Source organism: Primulina tabacum, chromosome 17 (assembly GCF_025594145.1).
Source record: "Primulina tabacum isolate GXHZ01 chromosome 17, ASM2559414v2, whole genome shotgun sequence".
NCBI classification, from domain to species: Eukaryota; Viridiplantae; Streptophyta; class Magnoliopsida; order Lamiales; family Gesneriaceae; genus Primulina; species Primulina tabacum.
Window position 1 is genome coordinate 22380760 of NC_134566.1, and position 20301 is coordinate 22401060.

Below are 20301 nucleotides of genomic sequence, written 5' to 3' on the forward strand. Positions count from 1 at the left end.
CGAGAAGCTCACGAAGCCACGCCTTTGGTCTGTAAGTTTTTCAGTTCAGCATTTTGTTCAGCATTTCAGTTATAGCATGAATTATTTTGTCAGCATGCTTCCAGATTTTCAGTATTTCAGAGTTCATTTAAAATAAATTATGGAATTATGCATGTTAGTTACGTATGGGTTATGTTGGAACAGTATGCCCCCTAGACGCATTTTAGAGCGCAACAGAGAGGTGGAGCCTCGCCGAGAGGACAGAGAGGAGCATAGACCGGAGGGAGACCTACCACCCCCTCCACCGCCACCACCGGACATGAGTGCCCAGATGTTAGCTGGGATGGCACAGTTCTTCGCACAGTTTGCGGGGGGCAATGCCGCAGCCGTAGCCGCAGCCGCAGCCAGGCCGACAGGGCCCGAGGCAGTGTATGAGCGATTCATGAAGATGCGCCCGAAGGAATTCTCTGGGGCATCAGACCCCATGGTTGCCGAGGGATGGATCAAATCCCTCGAGGTTATCTTCGATTTTATGGAGCTGGGGGACGCAGACCGAGTCCGATGTGCCACCTACTTGTTCACTGGAGACGCCCGCTTATGGTGGGAAGGAGCTTCGGTAGCCCTTACATTGGCTACACTTTCTTGGACCCGTTTTACGGAGGTTTTCTACTCCAAGTATTTTGCTGAGGAGGTTCGCACCAGGCTGACCACCGAGTTCATGAGCCTGAGACAGGGGGATATGTCGGTTACGGAGTTTATCCGTAAGTTCGAGAGGGGCTGTCACTTTGTGCCCCTGATAGCGAATGATGCCAAAGCCAAGCTGATGCACTTCCTGGTGGGTTTACGGCCGATCTTGCGCCGGGATGTTAGGGTATCTGACCCTGCTACTTATGAGGTTGCCGTCTCCAAGGCCTTAGCCGCAGAACAGGATCTGCGGGATATCGAGAGGGATCGCCAGGGCAAGCGCCCAGTCCAGGCACCGCACCGCCCTCCTCCTCATCAGCATCAGCAGCAGAATAAGAGGCCTTTTCATGGACCGCCCAGGAACAGAGGCCAGCAGCAGCAGCAGCAGCAGCAGCAGCGGGGACGCCTAGCCCCGAGGACTCAGGAGCACCCAGTCTGTCCCAGGTGCTCACGTCGCCATCCTGGAGCATGTATGGCTGGCTCAGGAAAGTGTTTTAAGTGTGGCAGTCCAGACCACATGTTGCTGCAGTGCCCTCAGAGGAATCTGCCTACCCAAGGCAGAGTCTTTGCTCTCCATGCCGCGGAAGCCAACCCGGAGACTATGTTGTTGACAGGTACCTTTAAACTTTAAGTTATTCTTCGAATTTCCGCGTTTTGGGAATCGGGATTTAGATTTTGAACTTAGAACTGTTATAGGATTGCATGCTCTACTCAGATTTATTTTCGGGGAAATTAAGCTAGAGGAACCTAGACCTTTGCATGTCTATAAGTTTAGATCTTGTAGTGGGATTCAACTTAGAGCTCCGCTCTTTCAGGGAGAATTTTTATATCTGGTTCCGCTACCAAGGCCTTGATAGATTCAGGGGCCACTCACTCATTTATTTCGGAGGTCTTTGCAAACTTTCTCAAGATCCAGACCATTGGGCTAGATACAGCCTTTTCAGTAGTGTTGCCGTCAGGAGAGGAGATGGCAGCTACCAATGTTATCCGAGATATAGACCTTGAGTTGCACGGTAATCTTGTTTATGCGGATCTGATTGTGCTACCGATGCCGGAATTTGACATCATCCTAGGGATGGACTGGCTATTGAGGAACAGAGTGTTGATAGACTTCCAGCGGAGATCCGTTCTTGTCCGACCGCCTGGAATGGAGCAGTTCTTATTTGAGCCGGACAGGTACTTTTCCTTACCGCGCATTATTCCTTATGTTCAGGCTAGGAAGCTCATGCATAGAGGGTGTCGGGCATTTCTAGCAACCTTTTTATCTGTCCCCGAGGAACCCAGCCAGTCAGCCTCAGATGTTCCGATTGTTAGAGGTTTCTTAGACGTTTTTCCCGAAGACGTCTCTGGTATGCCACCAGAGAGAGAGGTGGAGTTTTCCATTGAGCTTATGCCAGGTACGACTCCGATATCCAAAGCGCCATACCGACTAGCACCGACAGAGATGGCAGAGCTTAAGAAGCAGATTCAGGAACTTCTCGACAAGGAGTTCATTCGCCCGAGCTTTTCTCCATGGGGCGCGCCAGTCTTATTCGTGAAAAAGAAGGATGGCACGATGAGGCTTTGCATTGACTACCGGGAGTTGAACAGGGTTACAGTGAAGAATAAATACCCACTGCCGAGGATTGAGGATCTGTTTGACCAGTTGCAGGGAGCTTCGATTTTCTCCAAGATAGATCTGCGTTCCGGTTATCACCAGTTGAGGGTGAGAGATGCTGATGTCTCGAAGACAGCTTTCAGGACTCGTTATGGTCACTACGAGTTCCTAGTGATGCCGTTTGGTCTGACGAATGCGCCAGCAATCTTCATGGATCTAATGAATCGCGTATTTCAGCCGTACCTCGACCAGTTTGTGATAGTGTTCATAGATGACATTCTCGTCTACTCCAAGAATCGGGAGGAGCACAGCAGGCATCTGACCATAGTGTTGCAGACATTGCAGAAACATAAACTATTCGCAAAGTTCAGTAAGTGCGAATTCTGGTTAGAGAAGGTGGCGTTCTTGGGCCACATTGTTTCTAGCAGTGGCATTGAGGTAGACCCGGCGAAAGTTGCAGCAGTCAGAGATTGGGTTGTGCCTCAGAATGCATCCGAGATCCGCAGTTTCCTTGGGCTAGCAGGATATTACAGGAAATTCATCCAGGGATTCTCCTCCATTGCCGTTCCACTCACAGCACTGACCAAGAAAAATGTGAAGTTTGTGTGGAGCGAGGAGTGTCAGAAGAGCTTCGATACCTTGAAGCAAGCTCTTATCTCAGCACCCGTTTTGGCTGTACCGTCAGGATCCGGCGAGTTTGTCCTTTATACCGATGCTTCGAAGCTTGGTTTAGGTGCAGTTTTGATGCAGCATGGGAAAGTGATAGCGTATGCTTCTCGACAGCTGAAAATCCACGAGAAGAACTACCCCACCCATGATCTGGAGTTAGCGGCCGTAGTTTTTGCTTTGAAGATTTGGAGGCACTATCTGTATGGGGAGAAGTGCCAGATCTTTACCGACCATAAGAGCCTCAAGTATTTCTTTACGCAGAAGGAGCTGAACATGCGTCAGAGACGTTGGTTGGAGCTTGTGAAAGATTACGATTGTGACATTAGCTACCACCCGGGTAAAGCTAATGTAGTTGCGGATGCTTTGAGCAGGAAAGTCGCAGTGATGGCTCATTTGACGATGCAGAAACCTCTTCAGATCGAGATGCAGAGGTTTGATCTTGAGACTTACCCTCGAGGTAGAGTTCCTCGTTTATCTACCTTGACTATCCAGTCCTCTCTTATTGACCGTATTCGCAGCGGTCAGGCAGCAGATGAGCAGTTGGCACAGTGGAAGAAGAGAGATGAAGCTAAGGGCAGTGTTTTGTATACAGTCAGCGACGGTATTGTGAGATACCGAGATAGGATATGGGTTCCTAGCAGTGATTCTATCCGAGCAGACATCTTATCAGAGGCCCATACATCCCCGTACTCCATTCACCCTGGGAGTACGAAGATGTACAAAGATCTGCAGCTATTGTATTGGTGGCCAGGAATGAAGAAGGACATCAGGCGTTTTGTATCCGAGTGCCTGACTTGCCAGTTAGTGAAGGCCGAGCATCAGAGACCAGCAGGTTTGCTCAAGCCTCTTCCTATTCCCGAGTGGAAGTGGGAGAACATTACCATGGACTTTGTGACCGGATTGCCGAGGTCAGCCAGAGGATCGAATGCTATCTGGGTGATTGTAGATCGTCTTACCAAATCAGCGCACTTCTTGCCTATTAAGACGACTTTCACCATGGTTCAGTATGCAGAGCTGTATATCCGAGAGATAGTCCGACTCCACGGTATTCCAGTTTCTATCGTATCCGACAGAGATCCCAGATTCACTTCCTCGTTTTGGAAGAGTTTGCATTCGACTTTGGGTACGAAGTTGCTGTTTAGCACAGCTTTCCATCCGCAGACGGATGGGCAGTCGGAGCGAGTTATTCAGATCTTAGAGGATCTTCTCCGTGCTTGCGTCATTGATTTCTCTGGGAGTTGGGAGTCGAACTTACCATTGGTAGAGTTCACCTATAACAACAGTTTCCAGTCGTCTATAGGTATGGCTCCGTATGAAGCGCTGTATGGTCGCAAGTGTAGATCTCCTGTTCATTGGGATGAAGTAGGAGAGAGAGCAGAGTTGGGTCCAGAGATTGTTCAGCAGGCAGCAGATGTAGTAGTCAAGATCCGTGATAGGATGAGGACTGCTCAGAGCCGACAGAAGAGTTATGCCGATCAGCGGAGGAGAGAGTTAGAGTTTGCAGTGGGCGAGCATGTCTTCGTGAAAGTGGCACCTATGAAGGGTGTCATGAGATTTGGCAAGAAAGGGAAGCTCAGTCCGAGATTCATTGGACCGTTTGAGATCCTCGACAGAGTTGGGACGCTAGCGTATCGTGTGGCTCTTCCGCCAAATCTGGCCGGAGTACACAATGTCTTTCACGTCTCCATGCTGAGGAAGTATATGGCAAATCCTTCGCATGTGCTGAACTTCGAGCCGTTGCAGCTTACTCCGAACTTATCTTATAAGGAGAGACCCGTGCAGATCTTAGACAGACAGGAGAAGAAACTTCGGAACAAGTTGGTTAAGCGAGTCAAAGTCAAATGGCTCAACCATTCAGAGGAGGAAGCTACGTGGGAGTCTGAGCCGGAGATGAGAAGTCGATACCCTGAGTTATTCGGTGAGTTCTAATTTCGAGGACGAAATTTATTTAAGGGGGGAAGGATTGTAGAACCCGTAAATCAGTAGACGTATAAGCCATGCATAATTCTAGATTTTTAAATTTAATTGACTTCATTGCATGATTATTTTAAATGCATTTGTTTGAAGTTAATTATTTATTATTTCAGTTCAGCAGTTTGATTTTTAGCATTTCAGTTATTTCAGTGAGGCCGGACTGGAGTTGGAGTTTTGAGATAGAATTTAAGATTTGAGAAATATTTCCAGAAGTTAATTTAGCTAGCAAGTAAGTTCATTTAAGTTAAAAAGAAGTTTAAGGAATTATTTAAGTTAGTTGAGGATTTTAATTTAATTATTTGAGGTGATTAAGAAATGAACTCATTTAAGTTATTAAATTAATGGGTTAGCTCACTAAATTAATTAAAGGATTAGTAAGGCTTTCAAGGATTATTAGTTGACTAGATAACAATATTTCCCCTTCATTTTATTGCAATTTTCGGCCCCCATAGTTGCTAGACAATTTAATTGCCAACTCATCAACCTTTTGACCATTTCTTTGCATGTAAGTTGTAGGATAATTCTAGGATTTTTGGGAGCACAATTTAATTAATTAATGGACATATCCTAGACTAGAAAATAAGCAAAATTTCGGCCATCACCTCCTAGAAGCATCCACCAACTCATTTGATATCAATTCAAAATTCAAATTCAAAAGGGGAGTGGACTTGGTCTTGATATGATCCTATTTTTGTGCACCTTTCTCCTCACCTTCATAACCACTCAATCCCTCTCCCTCTCCACCGAAATACCTCACCATTCAGATCCATTTTTAGTGTAAAAATCGTGAGTCTTAGCTAGAGGGAAGGCAAGAAAAAAAATCGAGAACTAGAAAGAGCAAGAGAAGCGCTCCACCTCCTCCGTGCCGCGTCGTCGTTGTTTCGTTCGTTTTCTTTCAAAACGAAACCAGGCATGTCTAGATTTCTTTCAAACCTCAATCAAGTCATATTATCATTTATTTTTCAGTACATGATCATGTTTTAGCAAGCAAAAACCGAGATACATGTCAAAATATTTTGGGAACACACATGCAGAATTTCGGCCCTTCCCTTGACAAGCTTCACGTTTTTCTGAGTTTTGATGGTTTCAGGTATTGGATCGACTCCAGGCTCCCAAGGCGGCTTGTATACATGTAGTAGGATGCATTAGGACCATGTTGGTCCATTCAAACCAGCCCCATACTTGCTGGAAAACCGAAATGACAGCAAGTTCCCCATAGGTGCAGAAATGTGATTCGAAATTTCAGTTTTGTGTCAAGGGTTGTGGATCTGATCTTGGCTGCCCCAAGGGCCTTTAGCCATGGTTGGATCACTTCCCTAGCATGTCTAAGACGTGACTAAGTTGCCCTTTTGGTGGCTTGGTCCATGGTTCATCGGTTTTTAATAAAAACGTCGAAACAGCCCCTTTCCCCATTCGGCCCTTCCATTTTTCAGCATATGGTTCGTTTCTTTTGTGGCTTGGTGTGGATCTTGGTTGGCCTATGGCCCTTAGCCACGGTTCATATCATGCTCCTAGATGTCTAGATCGTGCCATGGTCAATCAAATGGCCACTGGAACGACGCAAGACATCGATCATAGCATAAACACTACACACGCATGCACGTTGCTCTCGGTTGGACCCTTCGGTTAAGATTTGGTGTGATGCGGATTGTGGCTGGCCTAGGGCCCTTAGCCATGGTTCAAATCATTCCTTGGGATGTTGGTAAGAGTCTCTGGTCGGTGGTTCACGCCCCAATGGCCGGTAGCCTCGAAAACGACACAAGGAAAAACAAGTGCGCAGCTGCTGTATTTTTGACAGCAAGTATGCTGCTGTTCAGAAGCGTCGTTTGAGTTCTTGGTTGGCTTTTAGCCCATGGCCTTGGACTGGACAGTGCCTCATTGAGTTGGGAAGGTCATGTTTTTGACCGCTCGTCATTTGGATCATTTTTGAGGTCGTACGAGAATTTACGGTGCAATGTGCCAAATTGACTCTCGAAAGAGCGTTTCGTGTTTTGGCCTCCATTCCACCTAGATTTCGACCCTATCATTTTAGGAACATTATTTTATGATTTTTCAGCGTATTTTAATCATGACTATATGTCGGTTCAGTGTCGGTTCAGGTTGGCTCGGAGTCATGATTAAATGCGAAGTCATTAGGCGTCATAGTCGCATCTTTTGAACGTAAATTGCATAGTTGGTCATGTTTAAGCTATTGCATATTTTTCATGGCACAGTTAGGTTGCAGCGAGCCTGGGAACGATCCAATCCAATCCAGTTGGTAAAATTACAGGAATTTTCATTATGCCAGTTAATTATTTTACGTGCATTAAATAGAAAATGATTATTTTTGAGATTTATGCGATATGGCTTGTGGTTCATTCACTATGTGGGAGTGTTATTTTATACGGTCGCCAGTGACCGATCAGTTCAGTATGGTACCACCCGGTCGCCAGTGACCGGCCAGCTCAGATCAGTTTCAGCCTCCCCGGTAGCCAGTTACCGATCAGTTCAGCTTAGTGCAGTGGCCACAGGCGTAAAACATAATCTCAACAGAAAATTTTATCAGATATTTCAGTACAGGCTCCAAGGAGCAAATATTTTTACAGTGATTTCCAGTTCAGTTACGCACGTATTATAATTGCTCAGTACAGATTATTTTCAGTATGCCTCAGGACAGGATATGTTAACTCATGCATATTTTAAATTCAGATTTTTACTCGTTACCTGCGATTTATGCATGCTGAGTCTTTAGGCTCACTAGACTTGATTGTTGTAGGTACTGATGAGGCCAGGGCCGAGGGCGGGGACCAGTGAGCCAGCTTGGGTCGGCAGTAGTGGCACCCGAGGACCTCGGAGCAGCAGTTGTTATTTTCTTCGCAAACAATTTTTATCAGTTGTTGGATATTTTTAAATCGTTGTTGTTGGCAAAAACTTTGATTTTCTTCCGCTGCAATATTTTGAAATATTGAACTTGATTCACCAGTGATTTTATGAATGAGGCCATTTAAGTTCTTTTAAAAAGAAAATTTTAAATTTTTCCGCAAATTTCCAAGAAAGGAGTTTTAGGGCCTTCACAACCCATCCATCACATGATATCTTCACCCATAGGCGAGCATTGAATCTCCGACTACAATGCATTGGCTCCTACGTATTTCGAAACTATATCCAACCTTGCCACCTGATGACCCTCAATGGAATTGCTAAACAGATCAAAGTGTATGCTAGTACGCAGAGCCTCCTTGTTGTCTCGGGACAAAGGATTATGTTGTACAACCATAACTGTGGACTATTCATCTCGATAAGTGATAAATACTTGGACAGTCCGAGGGAGAATTGTTTGTTGCCTCATCAAATGATTTCTCATATGTATGAATAAACATTTTCATGCTCTTTTTACTGAAACGTAACGTTTGCATCATATATATTAGTCTCAAGCTAGAGCGACATTTATCCTTGTTTTAGGCAACTAAATTAACTATGAACATGTTTAGAATATATAGTACATTTCCTGATGAATTTCAATATCCACAAGACTTGTGGACCTCATGATACTTATAGTATATTCAAGGACTTTATCTATCCATGTTGCATAATATGCAGATAAAGTAATTGCATAATTGGATAAAATCATAAAATATTGTTAAAATAAAGATTGTGTTTAAATTAAAATCAATAAAACTCAAACTATAAGTTGGCTCGCTGAGTACCTATTCTAACAAGATGTACGTGAGCATTAGTAAGATTACTTCAAGTGGTCACTCATGTACTTGAAGTAAGATTACTTCAAGATTGTGATCATGACACAGTCTAAAAAGTGATAAAAGATAAACAAGTGGTCACTCACCGCCTAACATCTAGGCGGTTTTATTTTCACTTAATTTAATTATTCTTGTTGATTTCTATATTTTTTCAATAATTTCTCTATATCAGATTCAAAATCAATAGCAAATTTAACTTTTTATCCAATACAAATTGATTGAAAAGTAAGCCAAACTATCTTATTAAAAAATAAAAATATTAATTTATCCTGCCTCCTAAGAGGCCAATATTTTTAACAGCGTCTAGAGGGGCATCACCTTTCTAAAAATAAGGACGGTGAACAGTCTTCCAGAAATATATCATATTTTTTATTAATAAATGAAAATTAAAATGAAATTTTATGTCTACAAGTTCGTGTTTGAATATCCCATCTTTTTTTATCACACACATTCCTTTTATTACTCAACTTGCTTTGACGTTGAGTTAAAACCCATTCAAATTTCATTTCAAAAGCAGTCTTTATGTGAGAACCCGAAATTTTCAAAGCAAATCATGTAAGAAATAAAACTCGAAATTAAGCTCAAAATTTTAAGCTTAACTATAAAACTCTACTATAAAATAAATTTTCAGCTAACACGGCTCGAGGAAGTAACTCTAAAGCTCGAGATTAGCTCAACAAAAAGCTATGCTATGAGAAATCACAATAATCAAAGCGTCATCACTGAAGAAGTAAAACCCCAGCTCATGAACTCGATCTTTTATCTCAAAGAAACTCAAATTTTCTTGTCCTAAAAGAACCAAAAAAAAGAGCTAAAGGATGAGCTAAGGGAATGGACAAATTTATTGTGCAAGAATTGTTTCTTTAGTAAACCAAGGTGTCTCTTGAGATTGGATAGATTTTTTACCACATTTACATCCATGTTTGGGCTCCAAATTTCTGCTGAATGAGGAGATCAAAAGCAAAAAATTTTCTATAAATACCACCTTAAACCTCACAAAAATTACACTTCAAAATCCCTCAAAAGCCTCCCAAATTTCGGCCCCTCAACAAAGCACCCTCATGGTTGCCGATAGCGAGGAAGGAGAATGAAAGCTCATGCCGGAAATTTTTTGCAGGAATCGTTGGTAACACGTCGTAAAGTCCTGAAAAATTTCAGTCACCACCTGTCCGAAATTCAGCAAATTTCGTACGTTCAAGTTCGGCAAATTTCGAACTACACCTTCGAATTTCAGTAAGTGGGTTTTTGTTATGTACTTTTATCGTAATTTAAACTTTGTGTAAATATATCATGACATGCATGTATGTGTGTCTATTTCTTTCAAAAAATGTTATCTTCGTTTTAAAATCTCGATCGATGTATGAAATGTTCTTTCTGATTTTGATATTCTTTGATTCCGATGAATTCGTTCAAAATTCTGATGAGCTCTGTTCAGTAAATCTGATTTTGTGATACACTGTTACAATTCGATTTGGATATGGAACGATAATTGTAATTCTGTCTGGCCCCCATCAGTGGATATAAAACTGTGTTCTGGCCCTCATCAATGGGTATAAAACTGTGTTCTGGCATCGCCCCTTAGAGGACTAACATATTGGGGACAACTTGGCCATAGAAAATGAGATGTGTAACAATGTTGTGTTTGTTCTGATCTGCTTTGAATTATCTGATAATCTTTTTTTCTCAAATTTGATTTGAATCTGTTATGATAAGTCAATGTAATAAGTTTTGAAAGTCTGTTAAAAGATGATTTAAAATTATATCTATATGTATTTGTGGAAATCGATCGGCCCCTCCTTGCTGAGTGTTTCCCAAAACACTCACACCTTACATCTCTCACCAGATAAAAATGAGGAGCAAATAAATGAGAAGGAACATGAGGCATTCTGGGGATGGTGATCGAATGAAAAGAACAAGCATCAAGAATTTACATTTTCCTTATTGTATTTCGTTTCCGCAATTCTGATGTAATTTTTATTATGTTGTCATTGTAAAGACAATATTTTGTTTTATGAAAAAACTGGTTTTTGGCCATTTGCTACAAGGCTTAATTGTTTCATGTAAATTGATAAACAATGCCGAATGTCACCAACGCCTCGGTATCGGGGCGTGACACTTTAATTATTAAATTTAAAAATAATATCTTCATTTAGAAGCAAACTGGTAAAAGTTTAGTTTATCCTTCACAAATAGTTTATCCTTCACAAAGAAACTATTCAAAATGTCAATGCAAAACCATATATACATATATGATCACAAAACCATGACATAAATGTCATCTGCAAACTCAGAATGTCAAAAGGTGTACATTTCTATATTACATAACTTGTATCATCCAAAATTCTCCATGGATTCAAGCTATATATTTACAGATTGAAACCACCCAATAAATTAATCTACTAGATCAAGTTGGAAAAAACAAAGACCAAGTGATCTCCTACTACGTATCAGGCTGCCAAGGATCTGGATTTTCAATCATCCCAACACATAAGCAACACAGTACATATCCATATAATATAAAGCCTCGCCCTTTGCTCTCTGATTTGTTTTGAACAACGTCGGATCAACCGAACTTTCGAACTTCTAGCCGGAAAGACTGAACCAATTGTTGCCATGTCTCTATATATTGCAAGAACTGCTTTGTTTTCCTGGTGCAGGAAAAAGGCCTAGAATACTGGTTTGTGAGGTGGAAATTTTGTGGGGATGATGACTGGGTATATTTTGCTTTTATATAGTACGAGGGAAGAGAGGCGAAGGCGATATGTGGATGTGAATTAAATTAGTGGTGAAAGCAAAATCAATCATGGCCCTTATAATTTAAATTTGAAGGGCCAAGATTTGGCTTCATTCACTGCACTTGAAAAACATTAAGATGACAAACAAAACTTGTAAGCTTTGTCTCCTAGCCTGCCCTACTTCAAAGAAATGGCTTGTTATCAACTTGTGCTTTTAGAGGGCCATAACTGTTTCCTCTTGCATGATCTTGGATAAGGTATTCTGTCTGTAATAATTGTTGGCTTTTTGAAAAATTACTGTATTTGGTGAAAATGCTTATATGGAATTATTGACAGTACTTTAATTTGGTGGCATTTAATCAAGGGTAGGATTTGAAAAGAAAGGATCTGTATATGATTGATTTGATATAAATGGCACATTCAAGAAAATGAACTTGTTGCTTACCATGTGGACAAATTTACGTCAAGAAGTTCTATGCACATCCCAAAATGGATTTCTCGGGTAAGTTACTTTGTCTAGTTATTAATTATTTGCAATTTCAATTCATTAATTTACACTTTTCTTTAATTTAATTTTTTTTTGAAATGTTGATATGACATCAGACACAACAACACTCACTTAGAAAATCACTAGAATTGAAAAAATTCAAATTTATTGAATAACAACTTAAATTTTCGACAATTTTTAATCTGGTACAATCACGTAATCGAGTTAAATGAAGCAAACCTTATCTTCAATATTTTAATATTTTGTACAATGCAAGCATATGGATTTGGCAAAGATACGGGAGGCTAGAGGACAACAGTTGACGGTGGATTTTGAGACAAGAAAGAACTAGTAAATTAATTCAATGGAAGTACACTTGAAAGTTGGATCAATTAAGCCGACGACAGAAAACCCTTTCAAGCAAATATCTGAAATATGCTCAATATCAGTAAATTTACAGGAAATAATGTTTCCCAACACCAAATTAACTGCTGTGAATCTTGAAAGCTTAGCAGGTCACCTAGATGTATTTTGCCTTGAACAATCGAGAGTTGTGGAGCATTCAAAATTAATTTACAAAGAAAGAGTAAAAAAAATTATATTCCTATTTACGACATTCGTACGAATATATCTTGGTCGTGCAAATTGGACATGATACGGATACCTATCAAGATTTCATTATTACCTAAATTACCACGCATTGATAACGAAATATCAACATGCATTCAACACCAGGCCTCGTGCAAATCATATTGAATTCAACCAACCCACGACCTTTGACATGCCGGCCACTATTATTTGCTGGCAGCCACATCCATCGCCAAACCCAAAAAATCACAAGGAGCGAGCAAATATAATATAATTACTTGAAATAAGGTATTTGAATTTTTCAATAAACTTAAAAAAAAACTGATATAATTACTTGAAATAAAGTATTTGAATTTTTCAATAAACTTTAAAAAAAAATTGAAATAAAGTATTTGAATTTTTCAATAAACTTTAAAAAAAAAAAACTGTTTTTTTGCCCTGTTGGTCGCCTTCTACTGGAACAGAAGTTGTTCAAGAGCATCCATGGATGAAATCTAGAGAGGGAGGAGGTGGTTGACTTTTAAGTTTTGAATGGTAATTGTTGAGCGCAATAATTATTATTCTACTGGCACTACAAGAAATTTTACATTTAACGACGTTGACTAACGTAGCAAAATGTAAGGAAAACACGTCGCCGAATATTTGGCGACGCCAAAACTCGTCGCTGAGTTGCGTCACAAAATGTTCGTAGGCAAATGTCAATCTGGCCTTTGGCGACGCAGAAAGTAAAACGCCACTAATGGTATACGCATTTTGCGACACTGATGCGACACGTCGCCAAAAAGTATTTTGCGACACTGATCCGACGCGTCGTCAAAAAGTATTATCATGTGGCGACGCCTTCCTTGCGTCGCGAAATGTATTTTTTAATTCAATTTTCCTATATTATTGTAATTATTTGGCGACGAAAAAAAATTCATCACCAAAGATATTAGACATTTGACGACGCCTTTAGCGTTACCGATTTTTCTATTTTTTATTCATCCTATAAAAACATTGTCAAAATGTGTCATTAATATTATATTTGTCTATTAAATATGAATATCAAATAAAGTAATTATATATAAAACAAAATTTAATAGATGTGCAATTTACTATTGAACAATCAAATATTTTTAAAAAAGATAAACAAACTAATCTAATAATGTCCAAAAACAAACTTACTCAAATACTAATTAGATAATGTTGCAAAATTAAAAAAACTACATAGTCGTTGTTGCAAAATAAATAAAAAAAACTACATAGTCGTTGGAGGCGAGGGAAGTGATGGAGGAGATCAAGTGGAAGAGCCTGTCGATGGAGGCTGAAAAGAGAAACCAGGAATGACATGTTGCAAGTGTTGCAATAATGCATCAAATTTTTGTTGTTGCTCACCTATAGTTTGTTTTTGCTCATATGTTACACTTATACAATGATTTATTCAAATAAAAGAGATTATCTTTTCTGATGATGTCCATATGACGAACATATTCAGTCGACTTCACTTTGCGAACATAACTCTTCTTCAGTATTTGTCAACTCGAACTTTCTTCGATAACTTGTAAATTGTTCTCTCCCGAGAATGTCATCTTTCTCTCCTAATGAATGAATCATCAATAAGTGAATACTTGTGCAACACCAAAAATAGAAAAGTTGTCAAAACAAAATGATAAAGTGACGTTGTTTGAATCTTGTCATAGTAGTTGTCGCGACACATAATATAACAGGGAACGAACAGTCACGTTTTGGCTCGTTAATTTCTCAACCAACCAATCTGGCAAGCTCACAACACAAAATATGTTATATGCACCGCTCTCTCACGAACTCACATTCTTCTCCCGAAGAATGTCTGAATGTATATATATAGTGTATAAAAACAGCAACCAACAAATCAACTATGAAAAATTTAATATTAAAATCTCAACGGTCTGCCTCAACCACACATGACCTCTCGTAACAATCTTCAAAATGAATATAAACTCTAATAAATAGAAAACTTCGTTATATCCAAGATAGACAAACTCTTGCATATTATTTTCTCATATCAATCATAATAATATATTTCTATCTCCATAATATCTTCAACAATTAAATTATATATTTAACAAAATATCTTTTCCAATTATCTCCTTATCTCCAAAATCTTCAAATTAATATTTTTCTTGACAAATTAATCTAAAAAATTAATACAATTAAAAAAATAACATCTAACAATCTCCCTCTTTGACTTATTTTTGAATAATCAAAAAAACAATATTCAAGAAAATTCAAAAAATATTGATATCGCTCTTTTAAGAAAAATAAACAAAGTTTAAAAATCGAACCAAGAGGCTTTCAATCAATTTTTCCCCTATCTTTGAGACGGATACAATGCTCCCCATGAATGTCAACAATGCGACCTTTCTGCTAAATTCATTGTCACATATTATCGCTATTTCTCCAAATGTACTCGTAACGACCTTGTGCGTTCTCCATCATGCATCATATCATTGAGTTCAAAACCAAAATCTACACACCAGGGGCAACATCTTGAAAAAAAAAAAAGAATCATATCTAATACCACTTGTTGATCCGGTTTTCTCTTAATTTCCTTAGTTTTCATGGTTAGTTCACTTAATAAAAATAAAATAAAACTGAAAGCAAAATAATTAAGACACAAGAAATTTTAATGTGGTTCAGTCAAAAGACGTACATCCACGGCACTATGCCCAGATATCAAGCAAATATATTATACTCATACAATGACTTATTCAAATAAAAGACTCATTATTTTCTAATGACACATCTACAACGAACACGTTCAATAGACATCACTTGGCGAACACCACTCATCTTCAATATCAATCAACTCGAACTCCCTTCGATAGCATGCGTATTGTTTTCCTCCGAGAATGTCACCTTCCTCTCTCGATGAATGAATCACCAATTATTTTTCACCACCAACAATAGAAAAGCTTTCAAAACAAAATAATAAAGTTGCACTGTTTGAATCATGTCGTGGTAGTTGTCGCGACACGAATCCAACACGGAATGAACAATCTCATTTTGGCTCGTTAATTTTTCACTCTACCAATCTGACAAGCTCACAACATAAAATATGTTATATGAAATAAATATCGCTCTCTCAAGAGAAATCATATTATTCTATCGAAGAAAGTCTGAATGAATATAATATATAAAACAACAACAACAAAATCAACTCTGAAAGATTTGATATTAAAATCACATTGGTCTCTCTCAACCACACATACCATTCGCGGCAATCTTCAAAATGAATATGAACTTTAATATTAAATATAGAACTTCATTATAATCAATATTGATAAACTCTTTCAAACTTTTGCATATTATCTTTTTACATTAATTGATCAAAATAATATATTTATATCTCTATAAAATCTTCAACAATCAAATTTTATATTCAACAAAATATCTTCTCTAGTTATATTTTTATCTCCAAAATCTTCAAATCAGTATTTTCTTGAGAAACTAATCTAAAAATTAAGACAATTAAAAAATAACATCACGAAGATGATCACATGTTCAATATCCATCACAAAATGATTTTAAGTTGTTATGCAATTTAAAGATTTGAGCTCCACGATTATCATCAACTATTATCTTTAGTCAAAGTTCAATAATTTTTTGGGGAAAATTCACAATTTTCATATTATATTATCAAATTTCAGTCTTAGTTTATATATGTCAAATTTTGATTATTTTTGTGTTTTTTCCGTGACATTATTGATGTGATACTGCTTATGTCAACACCGTTCAACGTCCCATCAGCGACTAAGTCTGAAACTTGATAAACAAATATAGCAAACTCAGAATATTAAAATTTGACAATATAGAAAATCGTAATCGCCAAAAGACAAACATACTATATCAAACTTAAAATTTTTATGTGATCTGGTGTTCTAATCTTGTGACTCGAGAGATAGGTAGAAGAATGAATAAAGATAGAGCTCTAATAATGAATTTCCACCTCATCCAACTCCTGGTTAGGTGCTAGGCCACCTATATGGTTTCGAGAATCGGGTATTGGACCGACTCCCTGACTGGCGAGTGTCTGACACTACAAAAAAACATGTGTTTTAGAACCGGTTTTAGACTATCTGCAGCGGTTTTTCACCGCTTCGAATTTATTTGAAGCGGTTTTTGTACCGACTCCATTTCTTCCGCTCTTAGCGTCTATTGCACCGTAACCACAGCTGGTGGTGAAGCAATAACAACCGATCCTAAAGACCATTATTGACGCGGTTGGTAACCGCTCCTGTAAGAATCAACACAAGCGGTGTATAACCGCTGGTGCTGCATTTCGTTTGAAGCGGTAAGAAACCGCACTTAAAAGTGGCAACACAATTGGCTAGTAACCGTTTGCGGTCCATTTATTTTGAAGCGGTTTATAAACGCTCCTACAAGTAGCAACACAAGCGGTTTTTCACCACTTGTGTTGATTGTTTTTTGCAGCGGTTGGGAACCGAATGAAAAGACCCGCTTTGGTTACTTTGCTCTCGAGGCGATATAGGAGCGGTTAAGTAACGCTTGTAAATGCGATACATTTTAATTTGTAAGAGCAGTTGTAAACCAATTCATAATTATTTAAAAAAAAACAATTCCAAATTATTATATTCATTTCCTTCTACACAAGAAAATGGAAAAAAAAACATGATACATATAAAATAAATAACTCGAAATCAACAAAAACATTTGTCATTTAATGGGAAACCAAATAAAATCCACAAATAAATATCTAAGTTTGCAGAAACATGAAATTCTAAAAAAAAAACATACTGATGATTGCAAACGAAGGCTAAAATTAAAGTATGTTTTTTCTTAAATATCTAATCACCAGATGATTCTTCTGGAGGAGTTCTGCCATCATTTTCTCTTTCATTGGATGTGGCATAAATGTGTTTCTGAATGATGTTTGTCATTACAGTTGCAAAATAAATCGAAATTATCATAGAATAGAACAAGCAACCAATTTTTTCATTTGATATTTTATAACATGTAAATACCTGTGTTGGAACAATTCATGCCCACTAGACCCTCCAGGTATCATACTCTGCAAAACCCGTGTACAACTTTCGAATTGATCTTGCATTTGTCTCATTTTCTCCATTTCTGTCTGTAGTTGTGCTTTTTGCGCCTCCATTTCTGCTCGCAACTGCGATTCACGCATCTCCATATCTTTCTTCATTTGTTCTTGCATTTCTTTGAATTTATTTGTCATCTCCAAAGTAGAATGATAGTTTTGCCTATTGTAGAATGAGCTTCGCCTGCATTGTTCAGGGAAGACTTGGCTAGGCAGTGCTCATGCTCCCAGACATCAAACTCGGCCAGAATGCTCGGTTCCAAATACATCACTGCATAAAACTTGTAATTAATACATATATATTTTGTAATAACATTAACAAAAATAATATGAAATTTTAAAGAAAATATAACCGAAATGCATCCTCACGCACTTCTATTGCTTGTGTCCCCTCAGCCATGTCTTGTAAGCGAGTTTGAACAGCCTCATCCAACAAATTCTAACAAACAAAACGTCACGTAAATGAAAATTTTATTCAAAAGTGATATATAAAATTGTAACCAATCAGCACCTCATAGCGTATGGCTTCAGCATCAACTGGAGCACCTCCTTTCTTTTTAATTCTCCGACTCAAATGCATTATTTCGATGCGAGTCGGCTTCCTACCATTCTCTTTCAACTAATAGAAGAACGATATCATATATACAAAAAATATGAATGCTGAAATTTTACAAACAACAAAACTTATACTCTTAATTCACACATTCACAAACAACAAAATAAATGATAAGAAAAACTAGAATCGATCATTAACAACATATATTTAAATTTTAACTACATCATATATAATTATTAATCTATATTTACAACACCATAAAAGCATATAACACTAGTTATCTATAACATCAAATTTCAAACAACAAATAGGTAATATGAGACTTTTTGCAAAGAAAAATACAGGTTAATGCTTACAAATTTGTCTTCCAGAGAAGGGATACTCGTTCGTCCCTGTGCATGAGTTCCATTTTTATTTTTTCCATTTTCTAGATTTATTTTAGAACTTTTCTGAAAAAAAAATTATGTTTTACTATGAATATCCATAAAAATATAAATACATATATTTAATAATAAATACTCATGATTACCTCAGTAGCCTTCCAGTACGCACATAATCTTTCCCAAACTTCTGTAGCCAACCCATGAGGAATAGGGCGAATGGACACAAGCTCCTCTAATGGGATATTGGAGTCATAAGATGTAGCTTTAACTTCGGTCCTCCATCGCCTCCATGCAACCCCCATCATTTGCATCACAAAATCTTGATGTTGATCGGAGATTATGAATCGTGCCTATAAATATAAACATAAATATGTTAATATTTGAAGCTAATGTGTGATATTAAGTAGTTCTCAACTTACAATAACAAGTTTCCATGCCTCCTCCAACCGATGCTTTGGAACTTTTCTCCAGTCTAAATAATCAAGGGGCAACAAAACTCCATTCCGAGCTATTGTCCCCACATAATTTGCCAGTACCGGTTGTAAATCTCCATAAGTTTGGCCTCTTTCATTAAACGTTATATGTAACAAATCATCATGATGCAATGCATGAACATCTTTCATTACAGTCCTCCCACGTCTATTCGGCTGCCTCTGCGAAGGCAACACTTCATTTTCGCCTGATAAATATATATATATGCAAATTATGATTGTTATTTGGTGCTTTAAACTTAATCATATGTATTAAAAATATATTTCCAACCTTCCTCATGGAACTCCTCGTCATCTTGTTGTGATTCCAGTGCATTGTTTTGGGTCTCCGGTGGTGAATGTGATGTTATGTCTTGTGATCCAACTTCATCGTCACACCTGTTATTTGATTCTTGTCCCCGAGATCGCTTTCTGATATTCTTAATCAACTTCTGAAGTCTTTTGTTTGTCATTTTTAATATGTACTTGAGAATAATAATAATATAAAATTACAACAGTCGAGAAAATGGTTAAAATATAAAGAAGACCATAATTTGCACTAGTATGAGTTTAAAATGAATACTAAAAGAACCAGTTGCAATGAAAAACAAAAATAGTATATGGTCTACCTTTGCTTCTCAATTCAAATTTGAACCTGCATCGGTACTCTTGTTATTAAAACAAGAAAGGCAGCTCACAGTGACATTCTACTTAGTATGATACACCGTGGTGGTTACTTGATGCGATATAAAAGTGATGCTATTACCTGCAATCTGCATATAATGTTATGATAAAAAAATGTTTTCAATCCCTTTGTGTCTTGCTGATGTCTCATTGTGGAAGATGATTAATAAGTGGAAGTCTATTAAGAAGGACAAAGCATTTGTTGAGTGCCTTCATATTCTTATTCCGGCTTAAGAGTAATTATGTAAGGACCGTGTATCGTATTATCGTAAATCTTATGTGATTATCGATAATTCATGAATTTGATATGTGATTATGTATTTGATGTATATTATGACAATGAAAATGAGAAAATGAATAGTGAATATGAATTGACGTTGTAAGAGCTCGAGTGGAGAAGCCGGACGCCGATATAGTACAAAAATTTATATTTGTACAGAATGTGTGGCGCTCGGGCGGTCATATATTGAGATAATATTCAGGCAGAACACTCCGCGCCCGAGCGGTAAGGTTTGACCGCCCGAGCGCGGCACAACTCACACTCGGGGACAGAATGTCTCGCGCTCGGGCGCGAGAATTCTACCGCCCGAGCGCGAGAGAGATGAGGATAAGAATTAGATTTCCTTCTTTCCTTCTTCATTTATCCTTCGACAACTTCGAGAGAATACGAGAAAAAGT

General features: G+C 38.3%; 1 protein-coding gene across 2 annotated transcripts; it reads right to left on the reverse strand.

The window, feature by feature from the left end:
• Positions 1-17476: 17476 nt before the first annotated feature.
• On the reverse strand, positions 17477-19840 carry LOC142531405 (uncharacterized). Of its 2 annotated transcripts, XM_075637514.1 has the most exons (7): positions 19232-19840; positions 18889-19148; positions 18616-18819; positions 18443-18535; positions 18042-18149; positions 17884-17969; positions 17477-17801 (listed from the first exon to the last, which is right to left on the reverse strand). In XM_075637514.1, the coding sequence occupies exons 1-7, from the start codon at positions 19410-19412 to the stop codon at positions 17765-17767; spliced, it is 969 nt and encodes a 322-aa protein (XP_075493629.1). In that variant the 5' UTR covers positions 19413-19840; the 3' UTR covers positions 17477-17764. The 2 variants fall into 2 exon arrangements, with proteins under 2 accessions (XP_075493629.1, XP_075493630.1); XM_075637515.1 differs by lacking the exon at positions 18443-18535.
• Positions 19841-20301: the final 461 nt, after the last annotated feature.